We start from the raw sequence: 19,218 nt of genomic DNA on the forward strand, positions 1-19,218 counted from the left end.
TAGACAATGAAAATATTAAATAATGTGAATAATAGATATATCGGATGTTCATTTCATTAGGTGTATAGATGGTTATTTTAATATTAAAATTTATCTTCTTATATTTGTACTCCTTTGCTGAAAACTTCCATAACACTATTTTCAAAAAAATCATTGAAATACATTAGAAGTTTAATTTTTAGCTTTCCAATCTTTTACTAAAGTGTTTTCTACTCTCTTAGTTTTTCTTTTCTATTTTAATTTATTTTAAATATAAAATTATATTTATTTTAATTCACTAATTACATACAAAATATAAAAATTTATTTCTATCTAACTTGATTGTAATTAACTGACAAACAAAAGACCTGAAGAGTTCTTAGGATTATTTAATAACATTTGTATTGCATCCAGAGTCTTAATCCTACGTTTGTCACAACTCACAATAGGAACATGCTTTGTTGGTATTCAGCTAAATAAATATATAGAAATTAGGGCGCGATCATATATATAGAAAAAGTGTCAATAACTAATTAAATGTTGGCGGTTTGGGAAACTTTTGACCAAGATTTCACAGAAAAATCAAGTGAAAGAATATCAGATAAAAAAATATTACATCTAATTCAAAAATTTTAAAATAATAAGTTAATAGATTTTTCATTTTATAAACTTCTCACACTTTTTTATTTTTTTTTAATGTCAGACAAATTTCATACATTCTTTACACTTGCAACACTAATAATAAATGAATCTAAAAATTACTAAAAAACAAATTAATTAATTAATATCGTTCCTCTTAATTATAACAATTAACAAATTTTCTAATCATTCAATACAATTCAAAATTAAAAAATTTAAAATAAATATAAAAAAATAAAACATTTTAAAATAGATATAAAACAACTGAAATCTCAAATTAAAGTGAAAGAAAAACTAATTTAAATTAGTAAAATAATAAATTTACTTATCTATTTAAATAAATATAAAATTTCAAATTACGCCTTGTATATATAATAACACGTTGATTACTACAAACTCTTAAATAAAACTTAGATTTACAAATTAATCCAAAAAAAAAACACAAGAAAAATAAGCAGCAAGCCAGCAACATTGGCGACGTTTCACTACTGTGGCTTCTGGATTGCTGACGTGGACATGTCGAATCAGAGTCAGGTTAACGAGGAATTAGATGGGGAAAATCTAATCTTAACTCTCACCAGTCACCACACTGTTCTCAAGCTTCTCCTCCCTTCAATTACTCTTTTTTGTTAAGCAACGTAACAAACTCAAACTCAAACCCAAACCTTTCTTAACCTAAAACTATAAAACCAAAACCATCTCACCGATTCACTTCCTTTGACCTGGGACGCGTCTCAGACCTGTAACCATCATCATCATGAGAGTTCTCGGCGGCGCCGGCGGCGACGATGACGTTGTTCAGATAAAGGAAGCCAGCAAGTCTGGTGAGCCTTTTGTCATAACTGTAAACTGCCCCGACAAAACCGGTCTCGCTTGCGATGTCTTCAGAATCATCCTCGATTTTGGTCTCTCCATTGCCAAAGGAGGTTGTCATCCTTAAACTCTTTCACCGCTTAAATTTTTTTGGTAGACTGGGTATTTTGTTTCACTTCTATGACATTCTTCAGTTGCAAAATTTGTTATTTATTTAATTTCCTCTTTGCTAAAGTAGTTGTTTAATTTTGGTGGCTTCATAGTTTAAAGAATTTTTTAACTCTGATAACTTTCATGATAATAGCACAGATTTCATTAATTTCGAAATACTAAAAATAGATATCTTACTTCGCTGAATTATTTGTGCTGCATCTTGATTACTGGTATTTTTTTTTCAAATAGATTTTAGACTCTTGAGTAAATGCTTCCTTGTGGCTTTGGCTTTTATTATATGACTCGTGAGATTTTTTATAGTGTGAGTGGTTTTCTTGGCTTAAATGCTATGGCTAGTGGAGGCTGATCGGTTTATTTCACTCCTCTGAATATTGTCAGACATCTCAACTGATGGCATTTGGTGCTACATTGTATTGTGGGTAATTCCTCATTCCACATTGCTCGCTACGAGTTGTTCTTTCCTTAAAGATCGCCTTCAATCAGTTTGCCCACCGTGTTCAGCCTCGTTTTATCTCGTCCAGCAACCTCCAAGATCATCTCCTGAATATTTACTCAAGTTTTGTTGCCTTGATCGAAAGGGATTATTACACGGTAGCAGAAATTCTTTCTTTGAGTTGATCTTTCATGTTGTGTGTGTGTCAGCTGCAATTGTGTTGCTTATGCTATAGTTGATACTTTTCTAGATGTTACAAAAGTCCTGTCGGAGCTTGAACTTTCTATACAAAAGGTGAAAGTGACGACGACACCTGATGGCAGAGTCTTGGACCTCTTTTTCGTAACAGATAACATGTGAGTGGCCTATCTGATTGTGAAAATTTTCAGCTGAATGCCATGGTGGGATTAGTTGATAATGTTGATTGCAAGGAATATGTTTCTTTTCTAGATGTGGCTTCGCCTTAGGAGATGCTACTTGAAATTTTTGGCTTATGAACATTATAAGGAATCTATTGGTTCTGTCAAATATTGATGCCTTTGATTCAAGTGAGTAATGCTGGCTGTTGGTAACTGTCACTTATTTTTTGTTATAGGGAACTTTTACACACAAGAAAGCGACAAGATGAGACGTGCGCAAGATTGAACAATGTTCTCCAAGACTCCTGTGTCAGCTGTGAACTTCAATTGGCCGGTCCGGAGTATGAATGTAATCAAGGCATCACTTCTCTGTCACCTGTTTTAGCCGAGGAGCTATTTCAATGCGAGTTATCAGATAATGAGCGGCGTTCTCAAGCTCTTAGCCCAGATATGACGAAGTTGAAAAGGACCAATGTGATAATAGACAATTCGCTAAGTCCAGCTCACACACTTATTCAAATACATTGTGCGGATCACAAGGGTCTTCTTTATGACATTATGAGAACTTTGAAAGACATGAATATAAAGGTATAGGTTTTCTTTCTTTATGGAATTACTTTTGCAACATAAGTATGCTTGATAGGTTCTCATTTCTTTCAAGTTCAAATATCCTTCAAATATATTCGATATTCATTTCTTCAATTTTTGGTAGAATGCTGACTTCAAAAGTCCTTGGACTTATATTTATGGTTATTTTATCAGTTTTGTCGACCTATGATCCTTTTGTTACTATTAGAAATTGTAGTTTTGCCGAAGTTATTGGGTAGTAATTGTCCTCTAAATTTACCATTAGTCTTCTTTTAAGACTAACTTTCTATTCACCCTGGCAAAACTATAGCATTGCTGCAGTTTGCTGACACTTGAATTCTTCTTCTCAGATTTCTTATGGCCGCTTTTCACCAAACACAAAAGGGTATCGTGATTTAGACATATTTATTCAGCAGAAAGATGGGAAAAAGATTTTGGATTCCGGGAAGCAGAGTGCGCTTTGCTCACGTCTAAAGCAGGAAATGCTTCATCCGTTGCGAGTTATGATTGCCAGCCGAGGGCCCGATACTGAACTATTGGTTGCTAATCCAGTTGAGCTATCTGGAAAGGGAAGACCTCGGGTGTTCTATGATGTCACATATGCTCTCAAAACACTTGGAATCTGTGTTTTCTCGGTAAGCAAATTCAGCAATGTGATAGAAAATCTCTACTATCTCCAATTGTTATCGATAATCAAGATCTTACAATGTTTATGTTATTCCTTTTTTGTTTTAGGCTGAAGTAGGACGTTATTCAGCATCAGCACGTGAATGGGAGGTGTACAGATTCCTTTTGGATGAGAACTGTGAATTTCACTTAACAAGTGTTGCTGCTAGAAATCAGATTGTAGATAGAGTTAGAAGAACGTTGATGGGTTGGTAGATATTGAATAGTGCTTTTTCTTTTTCCTTTTTTTAGCATAATATGCCTCATCTGGTGTTTCCAATAGTAGTTGTGTCTTCTGATTATTATTTCTTATGCTGATGATCAATTGTTGGCGTTGTAATTTCGTTAGTGAGTATATGATGTTTGTTTCATCCTAACACGTTGTTTATAAAGGTTTTATTAATGAAATAAAGTTCAGTCAGGAGATGCAAGAGTTTCTGTTGTTCGGTTATCACTTGTTAAAAGTGAAACAGAAAGCCATTGAGAATGAATCCAAGAGTTCATTTTGTCAGTGTCATTGTTTGGAGTATTTTTATCTTTCCGATCTTCATTATAGATGAGAACTCGCTAACTTGTCGCAGCAAGACCACACCGGGGAAAATTATGCAAGATATTCCCATACTTTAGTTATTTGTGTATCTTGTGACTATGATAACTAAATTTATCCCTTTCAGTTCTTCCTTTTTTATAGTGTTTTCTCTTTCTTTTTTTTTTTTTTTCCTTTTTATTAGAATAGCGGCTTTCTCTTTAAGTGAGATATCACAATCCTGTTCAATATAACCATTATACTTAAGAGAGTAAACTCATAATTAGATTTTTGAGAATTTTAACTATGGACTAGTTAGTTTTTAATGGAAAAAAAAGTATCAATTAAGTCCTCCACGATAATAAATAATTGAAATGGTTTTTTCGGTAATGGGTAGTGTGAAATGAAAATAATGATGTAGTTTTGGACAGTAAAATATTTATTATTTTTTGAGTTTTCATATAATCTTTATGAGCTGCTCTATTTATCATGAATCCTAATAAAACATGTGAAGTTTTGTTTCAAAAGTTGTTATCTATATAACAATTTTTCATTAATAAACACGTCACAATAGTTAACAAAACATATAGACAGTACCGTTAAATTTTACATGATAAATTAATAGAATGACTTTACGTGTCTACCATTTGCTATCTGAAGAACTAAATTGATACTTTTTTTTTTAGAGACTAATCTGAAGTCAAAATTTTTAGGTATCTAATTGTCACTTTACTCTACTTAATATTTATTGGCTCAGAAACATTTTCACGGATTAGTTTTGTAGCATTAAGTTGAATGATTAAAGGTTCCATAGATCTTAATTCTCTCTTTTATAGGCTTATTTTGTATAATAACTTTTTTGGACCTTTCAATGTTGTTTTCTTGTGAACTTGACTTAGTTCCGAACAAATACTATGATGAGTTTGAGGTTCTGCAATGCTGATTAGATTGAGAAAAGTTCTGTGGTCGGCACATAATATATGCATTTAAACAATGTGATTTTATGACCGCCATCCATTAGAGAATAAAAAAATTAAACTGAGTTTCATGAGAGTAAAAAAAACAGCTCCCAAGATGACAGTGAAAACTGCATCTCTTAGAAAAAAGATTTAAAATCGTATACCATTTATCTACTATTATGAGGTGTAGATATTAGATAATAATATAAGAGAAGTTTATATCTCTACAAAAAAATAATGATAACTATGTTTACATAACATGTGTACTAAAAGAAAAATCAAAGTAAACTGATTTCCTCATGAATTAAATTATAGTGATCCAACCTATGAAGTTGACAACGTTATACTATTTTAGCGAACACGCGGTAGCTAGGACAACACAGCACCCACCAAATTAAACCGCAATGATGCACAAACGCCTTTAATTTTGTGTCTCATATTCCAATACCAGCCTTTAATTTTGACAACACTTTGATCCTGACACTTCCATGGTGCCACCGTGGCTAAACACCTCACACTAATCACATTTCCTTCTACGTCTCTCTTAACATAAAATGACATAACATTAGATTAGATTAAATTTAAATAAATAAATAATATAGTTGCACCAAAATGAAAAGCACAAAAACCACATACATATATGTCAAAAGAAAGAAACGGCTATGGACAACTGTTAATTAAGACCAAACACTAGGATCCAACTCCAAACATGCATCAACTTTGATTTGTACTACTGTACGGTCGGTGATGCTGTCGGAAGATATTATACACACACATATCATGTGGAAATTGAAATCTGTGTTTTCATAAATAAAAGACTATAAAACACTGCTGCTCCATTTGAATTCAGATATCAGATTATTCCTTCCTGAAACCAAAATGACTAGTAGTTGTCTCAATGCTCTTTCTCAAGCCATCCACAAGAAGCTCCACCGGGTCCCTTTTCTTCCAATTTCAACTTTTTTTTTCTTTTATTTATCTTAATGTTTGCTTTGTGTTGATGTAAATATGTGTGTGTGTTGCAGGCAGTAGCTAATCCGTCGCAGAGGCGCAACTTGTTGCAGGAGCTATTTGCAGATGTAGCTTTAGAAGTGGATGATCGCGCCAAAGGTGAGTTAGTTATGGAAATTTGAAACTGTACGCGTATTATAGTTGATGATTTTGAGTCTCCTGGGTATAACAGATGTAATAGTGAAAAAGGAAGAAGATGTTATATCTCCTGCAGAGGATTTGATTGAAGGTCCATTATGTTTCTATGATGTTCTTGCTGAGTATTTTGCCAGAGTTCCAGAGACTGGAAAACGTATTCTTGAAATGATTGTTCAAATGTGGACCCAATCATTTGCATCCAACATATTTGCCCTCCTCTTCCACAAATGGGTATGTCTTGTCTTTCATTTCATTTGTAGATTGTTGAGCAAAATATATATATATAACTGGTTCCAACAATTTTGCAGTTATTTGAAGTTCAACTTGACAATCCAGAAGTGCTGCTTCGCTACTCAGCTGCTCTTGTTCAAGGTGCAACTAATGTTTTCTGGTATGTGTGATGAATCTTTTGTAGATGAAGTGATGAACAAGTTAGTTATGCTTATTCCCTTGTAACTTGGAAAATATTTATTGTTTGTTTATGAAAAGGATTGACATTCAAACACACACAAGGCGTTTCCAGTCTCTGTTCTGTGTAAGAGTCCTACAGCCAAATCTTGTTTAATGTTTCTGAAAAGGTTTTGGCCAATGATTATTAATCTTCCTCTTCCTCTTCAAGATCAGTACCTTCTGCAAGATGTTACATTGGTCCCCAATCGATTGAATAAAATTCCAGTTCAGGTCTGATGAGATCTCCTCAGAGTTATTTATCAGTAGAACTATGCTCACCTGATATGGATTTAGCGGCACTTAAAATTTTCGTTGAATTCCAGGCACAACGAGATATGTATCTTTTGCTTTCAAGGTTCATGCTCTTTTACAATGCAGGTAGATATTATGTAGACCGGATTAGCCTATGAATAATTGTATTAGTATTCTAAAAAGGTGGTTGGTTTTCTTTTCAGCTAACCAAATAGATAGCTTTCTGAAACATTGTCCAACTTTTCCAAATGCCTTCTTGAATGGTGGCCCGGCAGATATATTTGTTACAGAACTTACTGATCAGGTACAACTATGTGTGTTTGGAGTTGTTCTCCGTACCTATGTAGAAATGATGATGTTAGCAACCCTACTGATCTGTGGTTCTGAAATTATTTTCAGCTTCAAAAGTTGAAGGTGGAACCAGTACTACTGCATTACCTTTCAGAAATTAAGGTCCTTCAGGGTACTATAGACTATAGTTACCATGAAATACTATACTCAAAAAATTCTTATCTCGAACTAACCCGTTTTTATTTTATTTTATCAATATTGTACAGGCATGGAACTTAGAATGACTACAAGTACAAGACTAAAAACTTGTTTGTATAGTTTCACTTCTCCTGGCGGTCTGATGTATCCCACTAGAGCCGTTTGTCATACGGCCTGGGAAGCATTGGATTTGCTCTTTCCGGTAAGTGGCAAATACTGTTATTCTCAACCTAGGTTGTATTTTGACAGTTAACTAAAATAGTAGGAGCTAGATGTTTGCAGCCTAGAAACATTTGACTTAGATATTATAAAATGGCACTCAGGTTGGACGATACCCTCGGCATCTTATAAGTTTGTTCTTTAGATTGCTATATCCCTGGTATTGGCCTTCCACTTGCTGGAACTTGTTGGATTTTTGCATTAAGGCAATCCTTCACTCCTTGTTGAAGGTGTTATTGTCCTTCTGGGCAAAGATTGCCAAGCCAAAGTCATCTTAGACCATCCCCATGCACATGAAGTTTTTACAGATGAACTTCCAACTTTGAATGCATGCCAACAGGGAAACGCAAGGGGGAAAAGGGTCTCTGAACACTTCCCGCACGCACTATTATCATTAATAATAATGATAACTCGTGTACAAGATTACTCTATCAGCAATAAATCTAGAATTCAATCCAACTTCACAAAGCGGTGATGTAAAAGCAGGGATTTTTATAAATGGCACGGAACTGCAATTCGTTCCATCAAATTTACGAACAAGTTGTCGGTTACTCTCTATATGACTACGAACAACAGGTTATAATTACATTGAACAAGATAACAAAAAGGCGCAAAGCTTTGTAACAGTTATATGCCTCAAGTCCTAACTGCCGCAAAGTAGGAGCTTCAAAAATCAAGAGGATACTTCTTGATCCCAAGTTAAAATCAACTTAGCAACCCCATATTTAACAACAAAACACTTGTATTGGAGTTTGATTATTAACTAGAACTGGCCGTTGATGATCATATCTTTTGCTAATATATCGGCTTGTACAAAACCCAACATCGGAGAAATATGCACCAGGTTATAATCCCTGCACTGCAAGTCTTTCCCACACCCAACTTACATGCCTTGAAAACAGAATTATTCAACGACCACTCCAACCATCACTAAGAGCAAGCACTCCCCTCTTCCCTATGTAACATTCAGTTCGAATACTGATAATTGCATATGAAATAATTCGGAACAAAATGTAAACAGAACACCATTTAGACAGCTTAACCTTGAATGCAGCAGGATCTACATAAATGCTAACTCCTGCAGCAAACCTATCACGGAAGGCTCTATCTATCTTTCATCTGTTGAACTATCTTGACCAGTGCACCCAACCAGAGAACAGATGATAGATTCCATCCCACTAGATAGTATGTCAGAATTACCAAACAGTCAAGAGAAAAACAACTTCCCTAAAAGATACAGCCAATACAGGTAAGAAAAACTCAACATGGTATACCATCATATAAAAAAATTAATAGCACAGGAAAAATGATACTACCAAGAGAGATTCAAGGAGCTTTGTCATTCTGGGGGGAGGAGGCAACGACAGGGAAAGCTACCTTCTTTGATGATTCCACAGTTACAGTCTAATCAAAGCACAAAGCAGCAGACAGCAGTGAGAGAAATCTGCAGCCTTCCACATTTTGAAGCCAAAGCTTTCTTTATGCATGGATAGACGAGATCACAGATTCCACATCCATACTTGCTGAATAAAAATTGATTAAAGCCAATGAAAGCAAGCCCGACTGCATATTACATCCTGACTTTGTTTCTTTACCCACATTTCAGTCGTAGTCAAGAAAAATAAATATTTGACTACAAAAATCCCAAACTACATATATCAACTGAAAAAGTTCACTCTAGAAGTTGTCCTTCCCCCTTTTCCCCTAAAAGCATGGGATAAAGTTACATAAGTAGGCAGTGTTCCATCACCAAGCCCCAATAACCACAACGGTAATACCAAGAAAATATAACACGGGTAATTTCTTCAGTTTAATTGCATTGCCTCTGAATGGTACTTCTCCAAATCAGCATCAAGATCTTCCGCAGATACCTTCTCACCGCCACGACCTCTTCCACGCCCTCGACCTCTTCGAGGAGGGCCACGTCCTCTACCTCCACCACCACGTGGTCGTACTAATGGCCCTCCACTTCTCCCTTGTCCACTGTTTAAAAGCCAAAATACGTGTAATAAGCTTTAAATAGATCAAAAGCATTGCCAAATCAATGATATAGACCTTCAAATTGGATGATAAAAACAATGTCTACAAGATATTTCATGATAAAAAGCATCACAAAAGATTTAGGTATCATTACCAGAACTAAAATTGAGTATTCACCGATCAAACTCATATACACAACAAGATGCATGCTCTAAGGTTTTTGTTAGAAGATCCAAATATCAAATATGAAATGGCAATCTTTAGTGCGAAGTTAATATAATCAATGCAATCCTTCAAGGTAATGCCAAATTCGGAACAATGAACTACATTTACAAAAAAGGAAATAATTTAATCAACACAAAACAGGACATAGTGAAGCTTTGCAACATGGTAAAAGTGAAACCTTGAAATACAAAAAATCAGTGCATGCACATCCCATAACAACAGTCAGTCCGAGCACAATAGAATCATGAATGCCTAACTTCCAAAAGTTAGATTAAGGACAACCCAAACACCAATGTACAGATTCATTAATCAATTACATACCTTCTGGGAACTCCACCCAAATTTCCAAAACCTCCATTTGCAGCAGGAGCAACAGCTTGTGTTGTGATGTTCGTTCCAACAATCTCTACCTTCATTGGTTTCCCATCAAGTTGCACGTTGTTGTACCTCTTCACTGCAGCTACAGCATCAGCTCTCCGCGAGAAGACTACTTCCGCTGTACCCTATGGAAAAAGAGTATTTTTTTTTCTAAACTATGGCAGGACAGAAACAATTGATCAGAAGGACCAAAATATTCCAGCTGGACTAGATACCTTCGATCTCCCACTCCTGTCGTAATGAACAGTGTGCCGTTTCAAGTCACCAACTTCAGAAAATAATTCCTACAATTATTTGAAAAAAAAAACAATAAATACAGAGCGGAAAAACTTCAACAGGAGATAGAATGAAATATAGCATAAAACAAAACACATATGCAGGCATGATTAGAACAACAATGAAAGTAAGTCCCTGGTGTTGTATGCATCGTCAGTGATAAACTTGGAAACATCATTATTTGTAGCTTTTTAAAGGATTGCAAATACACGTTGTTGTAATTCTTTCCCATTCATTATGTTGCACCAGACGTTGACCTCAATGTAATTAATCGGAAAGGAAAAGATATGGTAAGAAATAATGACTCCTTAAAATAGTAGTCCAAATCTGTGTTTAGTGTTTTTATATTGAGAAAGCATAGCAATTAAGCTCGCTATCAGACGTCCCAAGCTGATAGAAATATTCAATATTATCACTAACCAATAATCATGCATACATGAGTTTGTAGCGGTTACAATTAGAATATGTGCTTCACGTGCTTTTATCTCTATAAATGCATAAAAAGAGTAGAATAACAGAGCCAATTCAAAATCAAATTTCACATATACAAGCAAAGGCATGGCTAGGAAGTGTTCTTCTACATCCCTTAATGTAATGAGAGAGAGAGAGAGTAGCAAAACAAGCAACATCAAAGGCTTCAAATTCAAAAGTCAGAACACCAAAGCTCTCTGCTTAGGAAACAAAGATAGATTCGAATATCAATAAGAGATGGCTCACCTTGATATCATCGTTAGAAACACCATAATCCAAATTCGAGATGTATAGCTTGGTCCCCGTTTCAATCGACGACGCTCGACCACCCTGCGCAGGGAAAGCTCCCACAGCCTGATCTGCATACAGGTCGTGCTGCCACGCTGTCTCCGGCGCCTGAAAACATACAAAAACGAACCCAACAAAAGGTTACACCAAATCACCTTCGCGATCTGAATCCACATAAACAAAAAGATTCGAAAATATTCAAATCGAACAAAAATCAATAAAAAAGTAAAAACCTTAGCGGTGGCGTAAGGCGTAAGACGGTTGGCGGCGCGGTTTGGGAAGCGGCGAGTAGGTCCGGGTCCGGATCCGGATTGGCGACCACGGCCGCGGGATCCGGCTGATCCGGACTTCTTGTTGTTCTTAATGATGTCGTCAAGGGTCATATCGAGTGCCGCAGACATGGTTGCAGCAAAGATTATATTAGATCTGAAGAGGGAAAAGGAATGAAGGAGGAAGAGGGATTAGGGTTTCGTCGAAGGAGAGAGAGAAAGAGAGGATAAAATGTAAGGAGGTGCCAGCTGGGGGCTACAAAAGCGGAAGGAAGCAGAGACTAAGAAGGAAACAAAGTCAAAATAGTGAAAGAGAAATATACGCGGTATAATTTGCAGCCGTAAAATCTAAGTCGGTCTTGCCATCATCACTTCTTCCGCCCTTTATTGGATTAAACAAATAATTATCCCTTCAAATAAATAATAGTCCCCTATATTAGCAAAATCTCTGCTCTATTTATATTTCTATGGATTATGATTCTAATTGATGAAAATATCTAGAATAAAATTACTTCAAAATATTAAAATAGATATCAATTATTGTTAAAATAGATATCAATTAATTTTTGGTGACTAAATAGATATCAATTAATTTGATTTTCAAAATATTTTTTAATTTAATATCTAAGAGATAATAATATAAGTTAAATTGATTCTTATCATTATTAGAAGTCTTTTGTAATATTAAGAACGTTGTTATATTATAAATTTTACTTCATACATCAGTAATTTTCAATAATATATAAATGAAAAATACAGAATAACCAATTTGATCATTCTCTTTCAAGAGATTCCATGTTAAACAAATTAATTTGCTACCGTTTATACAACTTCATATATAAATAACCAAAAAAATTAGTGAACAATTTTTTTTAATAGATTTTGATAATGAATTTAATCGTCTAACAATAAAATTCAATAAATTGCTCTTTTTCTCTTAATTTTTTTTAGTTTAATAATTTAATAATATATTTTTAATTCATATTTTTTAATATTAATAATTAACTACTGTCTAAAAATAATAAAATTATATTAACCTTCTAGCATTTTTCTAAAATTATTTTCTAAAAGTAACAAATAAATAAATAACACAAGAAAGAAAGACCAAAAAAATCAAAAGTTATAAATAACTAATGTATAAACCCGTGCTCAACACAAAAAAATTTATAAAAGTAAGAAAAAAATTATATGCTTCGATATTTAAAACAAAAATACAAAATAATTATTATTTTAAAAAATTTATAAAATTATTATCAAAATCAAAGTTTAACTTAAAAAAGGGAGTAATAATTATTTTATATTTTTTAAAATAAAATAATTATACACTGATACAGAATTTAAAATAAAATTAAAATATTTACATTAGAATACTATTTTTTCAAAGACTTCTCTATAAATAACATTGATGATTGAATTTGTAGACATTCATACGTGATTCATAAGTAAAACTTTTAAACCTCTCTTACTCTTAACTCTTGAAAGTGCCACATATAGTTGGCCATGTGTAAAAACTGGTCTGGGCAAGTACAATCCAACATGAGATAAAGTTTGTCCCTCAAACTTATTATTGTCATGGCAAATGATACTATTATGGGAAACTGTCTTCGTTGGAATCTAACTGGGACGGTTTCATTTGTTGGTACCATATTCATTCTTAGAATCAAAGCAATATGACCAACATTATTACCCATTAAGACTTCACATTCTATGACATGATTTCTAAGCTTCCTAACTTGTAGTCTTGTACCGTTACAAAGACCACTAGATTGGTCAATATTCCTCAGTAACATCACCGGAACACCAACCTTGAGTATTAGTTTATGTGGAGGCAAACCAGAACAATTTATGTTATTCAGTAATTTAGGACTATAGAGATCTAGTTGACTTTCCATATTCCCTTCATCCATACAAATGGAATCCGAACTAAGATATAATTTTTCCCTTACAGGAATGATAGCCATCAGATGGTTGTTGACCTCTTCAACAATGTCTAGTGTGGGAGCCAGTATAGTTCTTGTTTTGAAAAAATCTTTTGGGAACATGTTTTACAAAATATTTGGATAAGAAAAATGAACCAACTCATCAAATGCCTGGTCCGAAGAAGGAATAACAATATCTCCTAGAAGACATATCTCAGATTCACCATCCATATTGTCACCTATTAGACCATTGATGATTGGATTTTTGACGGTTTAGAATTTCATAAATGAATTCTCGTTGTAAGTATAGTTTCCAAACCAATCAAAAATCCTTTCATACAAAAGATTGTTTGTCACTAGTACAAACCCCTAAAATTTATAAACCGAAGTATTCAAACCTCGGGTCGTTCTCCCTAGGAATTACAATAAAGTGTCTTGTTATTGGTTATGAGTTATTTTGGGGTTTTGGATAAGAAGCATGAAAAGTAAATGGCAATGAAAATAAACTAACAACTAACAAAGCTATTGGCAAGATGTGAGAACTAGAAATCCTATCCTAGTTACCTTTCTCAATTGTGATGAGAATTGTTCATTGTTACCACTTAGTTAACCTCGAACTATGGGGGAAAGTCAAGTGGATGAATCAATTTGATTCCTCAAGCCCTAATCATCTCCTAAAGGAATGACTAGCTTTAGAGGTATTCAAGTTAATTAGCAACTTCTAATTATCAATCAACATAGGAATTAGATAACTCAAGAGTCACTAATTACTCTACCTAGGCCAAGAGGAACAAAACCTACACTATATCTAGAAGAGACATTTCATCAAACACATAGAGTGCAATACAGGTAAACATTATTAAATGCAAGAATTAAAGGAATCTACAACTACAAAAACAAGAGATCAACAATAGAAAAGCAATGAAAAACAATTATTATGAATTACCTCTTATTGAATCGAAAGAAAATGGAAGTAGCAATAGTAGATCTACAACAAAGTATAAGAATAATATAAAGGAAATTACAACAAAAGAGTAGAAGAATGATGAATGTAACAACAATGAATTGAGAGATAGAAGTAGAAGAAAGCTAAGATTAAAAACCTAGATCTAAGAACTAAACCTAATCCTAATTCTAGAGAGAAGTGAGAGCTTCTCTCTCTAAAACTCTAAACTAATCCTAAGTATCTTCTATATGCCTCCCTAATTGATTCCTAATTGATAATTGATGCCTTCCCCTTAATCCTTCATCCTTTTATTCCTTTCCTTTAGCGATTGGCGCCAAAAATGGGTTCAGAAACCCTCTCAAATCGCCAGGCACATGTTGCATTAGTGAGGTCATGTGCCGTCATCGACGCGTGCGCGTCCCTGGCTTGTTTCGCAATGTGCGCGCGAGCGCCTTGTGCGCGTGCGCGTGCATGACCTAGATCAATTCTTTGGCTTTTCGTGCTTCTCTCCCCTTACATGCTTTCTTCCTTGCTCCCTTGATCCATGCCTAACCTATTTCATCCTGAGATTACTAGCAAACACATCAAGGCATCTTATGGAATCAAAGAAGAACTAGAATTCATCAAAATAAGGCTTAAAAAAGCATGTTTTTACACTTAGGCACAAATACGGGAGAGATTACAAAACCATGCCAATTCATAGGTTAAATGCGAGAAAAGGTTATCAAAATATCCTAAATTCAATACAAGATAAACCCTAAAAATGGGGTTTATCAACCTCCCCACACTTAAACCTTAGCATGTCCTCATGCTAAAATAAGAAGGAACTAAGGGTTATGACATTTATTAAATGCAACTAAACTATATGAATCCTATCTAAATGCAATTATCTAAGCAAATGGAAATGCTTAGTTCAAACAAATCAATTCCCAAGAGACATGCATAAGCATAGTAACTAAGGCAACAGGAATAAAGTCCAAGCCACAATTGTATTGAATTATTAAAAAGAGTTCAAACTTGAAAGAATATAGATAATATGGGTGAATACATGTAATTGAACTTTTGAACCCTCACCGGATGTGTATCCGCTCTACTCACTCAAGTGTTTAAGGGTTAATTCACTCAATTCTCTTCTATTCAAGCTTTCCAAGATTTGATTTTCTTCTAACAATCAACACTTATTCAATGCATGCATACATTCATCATGAGGTCTTTCATTTAGGTTGTAATGGGGTTAGGGTCAAGGTAGGATGCATATTTGGTTAAGTGAGCTTAAAATTTGAATCTTTGATAAGCTTAAACTTCCCACCTAACCTATGACATCCTATACAATTAAGTTCTAACCTAACTACCCATTCCTCACTTTTTCACATACTCATGCATTCTTATTTGATTAACACCTATGCATTGATTCCTTTTTATTGACTTCACTTTGGGGCATTTCGTCCCCTCTTTATTATTTTATTTTCTTTTTCTATATACAATTTTTTTTCTTTTCTTTTCTCTTTTTTTTCCTTTTTTTCACTTTTATTTCCTTTTCTTTTCATTTTTTTTCTTTTTCTTTCAAACTATATACAAGAACATCAATGCATAAGGTCTATACATTTAATCAATACATGAATATGCACCCAATTCCTAAACATGAAAGTGTACTACCCCGTTTATCCCATCCAATGTTCCCAAGCCTTACCAACTTTGAATAATAAACACTCTCACTAGCCTGGGCTAATCAAAGATCCAAACAAGGACTTTCATTGGTTTTCCGCCTTGGGCTTGTAATGTGCTAAATTGAGAATAAGTTGGTTAAGCATAGGCTCAAATTGGCTAACAAGGGAGAGTAAAAGGTTGGCTATTTGGGTAAGTGGACTAATGAAATAATGGCCTCAATCATACAAATGCACAAATACAATAGATAAATGGATATATAGAATCAAGCAAATCAAGGATCGCAATCATAGAAAGAGAGCAATTTCACACAAGAATGGAAAATAAGTGGTTATAAAATGTACCCACATCAATAGGCTCAAGTCTCACAAGCTTGTGTTCTCAATTCAATACATGCTTCACAAAGTATGAAATTCAAGCAAGTTTAACCAAAAATTTTCTTTCAATCAATTGGGTTAATGCCTTATGTTTAAACTTCTTGAAAAATCTCAATGTTTGACTAAGCATTGTTGTGATTGAAAAATCCAAAAATTTCCTTAGTTTACCCTTTCCTTTTACTTAAAACCAATTTCTTATGCAAAAATGGTGACACTAAGTTTGCAATTCAAAGTATGATTTCTAATCACAACCACAACTAAAAGGAAAGATAAGCAAAAATGCATAAAGAAAAATCCAACTAAAAGTGTGAAATCTAAAAATATCCAAAAGTATCAAAAACATCAAAATATCTAAAATCCAAAATAAGCAGTAAATGTGTCCAAAACAAACTCAAAATGCATCAAAATATATACAATAGACATGCAAAATAGGATAACTAGGAAAGTAGCCGAGAAGTTCACCGGTCCCCAAATAATGCTACCGGTGCCTTCCCCACACTTAAGAACAAGCATCGTCCTTGATGCTAAACCGGAGGATCAGTGGGAGGAACAACGGTAGGCTCTGGCTCTGGCTCTGGCTGTGGGACCGGCTCTGCATGAGTCTGCGCTGTCTCTGTGGTGTCCGGGGCAACTGGAGGGACATCCTGCTGAATCGGTGCCTCCGCATCTTCCTCCTGATGATCCTGCTCATCGGAGGCCGGAGAGTCGAGAAGCGGAGGTAACTCAGCACCCAGAGAAATGAGCGTCTGGTCCATCCGGTCCAGGCGGCGTCTGACATGGTGTCTCTCGCGCTCTAGAAACCGAAATAGACGCTGGACCAGTAGGTAGGTAGGCTCAGGTGCTGCAGGAGGAAATGTAGATGAAGATGGAGCTGCTGCCGTGGAAGAGGATGGGGCTGCTGTAGGGGCTGATGGTGAAGGTGTCTCCACTACTGCTCTGGCCCTAGAACGGCGTCTAGCAGGGGGCTTCTCGTGCACCCAACCACCCCAAGGAATAGTAACCTCCCTGTCATCTGTATCGGGGGGTGGTGGTATCACATCATCGTCTAGCCATGGGACCTCAGCTAGGGCCGCCATACTCGTGACCAAGGTAGGAAATGGAAGTAGGCCACGAATATGCGCCCGCCACATGCACTGTCGGATAAGTCGAGGAAAAGAGACATCCTTCCCCTCCATAACACACCCAATTAGCAGAAGCATCTCCATGGGGATCTCAGAAAAGTGAGTGGTGGGCAAGACATAGTGGGCAAAGATCATCTGCCAAGTCTTGGCCTCTCTAGTCAAGTGAGCAAACAGCATCCCCTTAGGCTTGGTGTTGGTCGCATCCATGACCCAAGTAGCATCTGGTAACCCAATCACGCGCCTAAGCGCCTCATAGTCAAAGGTCATGGTATGGATAGCCATCTCTGCCTGCTGATGGGCACACAAGTCATCAGGAATATGTCGACACTGTAATGCCTCCTCTATCGCAGTCTCAGTAATCATGATCTCTCTACCCCGCACCTGAACCGAATCCAAAGTCGGACGGAAGAAGTTGCAGTAAAATTCCTTTACCTAAGAAATGTTGACCTCTCCCAAATCTCTATCAACAAAATCCAAACCCAACTCGAGGATGCGACTAGTAATTGACCGTCTCACATCATTGGGTAGGAGCAATTTCTTCTCAGTATTCAGCTTTGTAGTTCGATATTTGGAAAATCGAAGCTCACAGTAAAGATTGGGAAATTTAGTTGGATCGGTAGAAGGTAACTGCTGATTTTCTTTTTCTTTGTCATTCAGTGGATTCTTAGCATAATGCTTGTAGATGGAGGGACTAGAAGGGGTAGAGTGTTTTCTCTTCTTGGAAGAGGTGGCAGTGGCTATAGCCTTTCCTTTATCCGACATCCTGAAAAATATGATAGCATATAAGCAATGAAACACTTAGCATGTAACAAAGAAGGCCTGTTCAGGATATAATTGGCTAATAACAATCATGATGTTGAAATGAACTTAAAAAGAATTGGTGAACAAGTAAGCATAAGTGAACAAGTAACCCAAGAATGCAATCTTCATTAAAGTCAACAACTCCTATTCATTGAGCATAAAATCATCATACTTTAGAAAGAATGGTTAAAGATGGTTAAAAGTGAGTAGAAGTTAAATGGTTAAAGAAATTAGTGAGTTAGAAAAGTGGATTAGTGGTATGACGATATGTAGGCTCAATTAAAAGAGAGGTTGTGGTTCATGTTCACCATGATTGGTGCAAATCCGAGAAGTTGAAAGGAAACGGAAATTAGCCCAAATTACAATAGAGATTAAGATGAAAACAACTTTCTTGAAAATTGGGCAGCATTCCGGCTTAAAATTGGACGTTCCCGGATAGCAAAATAGCACAAATAGCATAAAGGCAACATCAAATAAACATAGCAGCAGTGAAATAGTATGCAGGCAACACAAATTGCACAAAATAGTACCCCCAAAAAAAAAGCAGCATACACACCCAAGGAAACAGACAGCAAATAGGCACATACGGAACACTTATCAGGCCTAGAATCCTCTATCCAGCCCTAGCTACCTAACAGCAGATATTTCTATCTAATCCTAACATACAGAAACTACATTCTACTTAACTAACAGAGAACTAACAGAAGCTAACAGTATGAAAAATTTATACAGAACAGAGTTGGAACCGGGGAGCAGAGAAGAAAGAGAGGTGGAGGCGGATAGTAGGGCAGGGGAGATCGCCGCCGC

The 19,218-nt window shown here is 35.5% G+C and overlaps 4 protein-coding genes across 5 annotated transcripts; 2 read left to right on the forward strand and 2 right to left on the reverse strand.

Moving 5' to 3' along the window:
* Positions 1-1,180: 1,180 nt before the first annotated feature.
* On the forward strand, positions 1,181-4,102 carry LOC130943815 (ACT domain-containing protein ACR9-like). Its single transcript, XM_057871843.1, has 6 exons — positions 1,181-1,544; positions 1,984-2,196; positions 2,289-2,394; positions 2,634-2,985; positions 3,336-3,620; positions 3,721-4,102. The coding sequence occupies exons 1-6, from the start codon at positions 1,376-1,378 to the stop codon at positions 3,865-3,867; spliced, it is 1,272 nt and encodes a 423-aa protein (XP_057727826.1). The 5' UTR covers positions 1,181-1,375; the 3' UTR covers positions 3,868-4,102.
* A 1,874-nt stretch (positions 4,103-5,976) lies between these two features.
* LOC130946398 (uncharacterized) lies at positions 5,977-8,868 on the forward strand. 2 transcript variants are annotated; one of them, XM_057875133.1, is made up of 11 exons: positions 5,977-6,072; positions 6,162-6,246; positions 6,320-6,516; positions 6,594-6,676; positions 6,775-6,820; positions 6,910-6,966; positions 7,059-7,113; positions 7,191-7,291; positions 7,387-7,450; positions 7,545-7,678; positions 7,800-8,868. In XM_057875133.1, exons 1-11 carry the CDS (start codon positions 6,016-6,018, stop codon positions 7,971-7,973), a joined length of 1,053 nt encoding a protein of 350 aa, XP_057731116.1. In that variant the 5' UTR covers positions 5,977-6,015; the 3' UTR covers positions 7,974-8,868. The 2 variants fall into 2 exon arrangements, with proteins under 2 accessions (XP_057731116.1, XP_057731117.1); XM_057875134.1 differs by having other exon boundaries at positions 6,005-6,072; positions 6,289-6,516.
* Positions 8,869-9,215: 347 nt separating this feature from the next.
* Positions 9,216-11,852, reverse strand: LOC130946399 (THO complex subunit 4A). The gene is made up of 5 exons (XM_057875135.1): positions 11,547-11,852; positions 11,272-11,421; positions 10,494-10,562; positions 10,222-10,403; positions 9,216-9,678 (listed from the first exon to the last, which is right to left on the reverse strand). Exons 1-5 carry the CDS (start codon positions 11,712-11,714, stop codon positions 9,501-9,503), a joined length of 747 nt encoding a protein of 248 aa, XP_057731118.1. The 5' UTR covers positions 11,715-11,852; the 3' UTR covers positions 9,216-9,500.
* A 1,181-nt stretch (positions 11,853-13,033) lies between these two features.
* LOC130945681 (uncharacterized) lies at positions 13,034-13,624 on the reverse strand. The gene has a single exon (XM_057874383.1). The coding sequence runs from the start codon at positions 13,622-13,624 to the stop codon at positions 13,034-13,036; it is 591 nt and encodes a 196-aa protein (XP_057730366.1).
* Positions 13,625-19,218: the final 5,594 nt, after the last annotated feature.

The sequence above is a fragment of the Arachis stenosperma genome, chromosome 8 (genome assembly GCF_014773155.1).
Source record: "Arachis stenosperma cultivar V10309 chromosome 8, arast.V10309.gnm1.PFL2, whole genome shotgun sequence".
Classification (NCBI taxonomy): domain Eukaryota; kingdom Viridiplantae; phylum Streptophyta; class Magnoliopsida; order Fabales; family Fabaceae; genus Arachis; species Arachis stenosperma.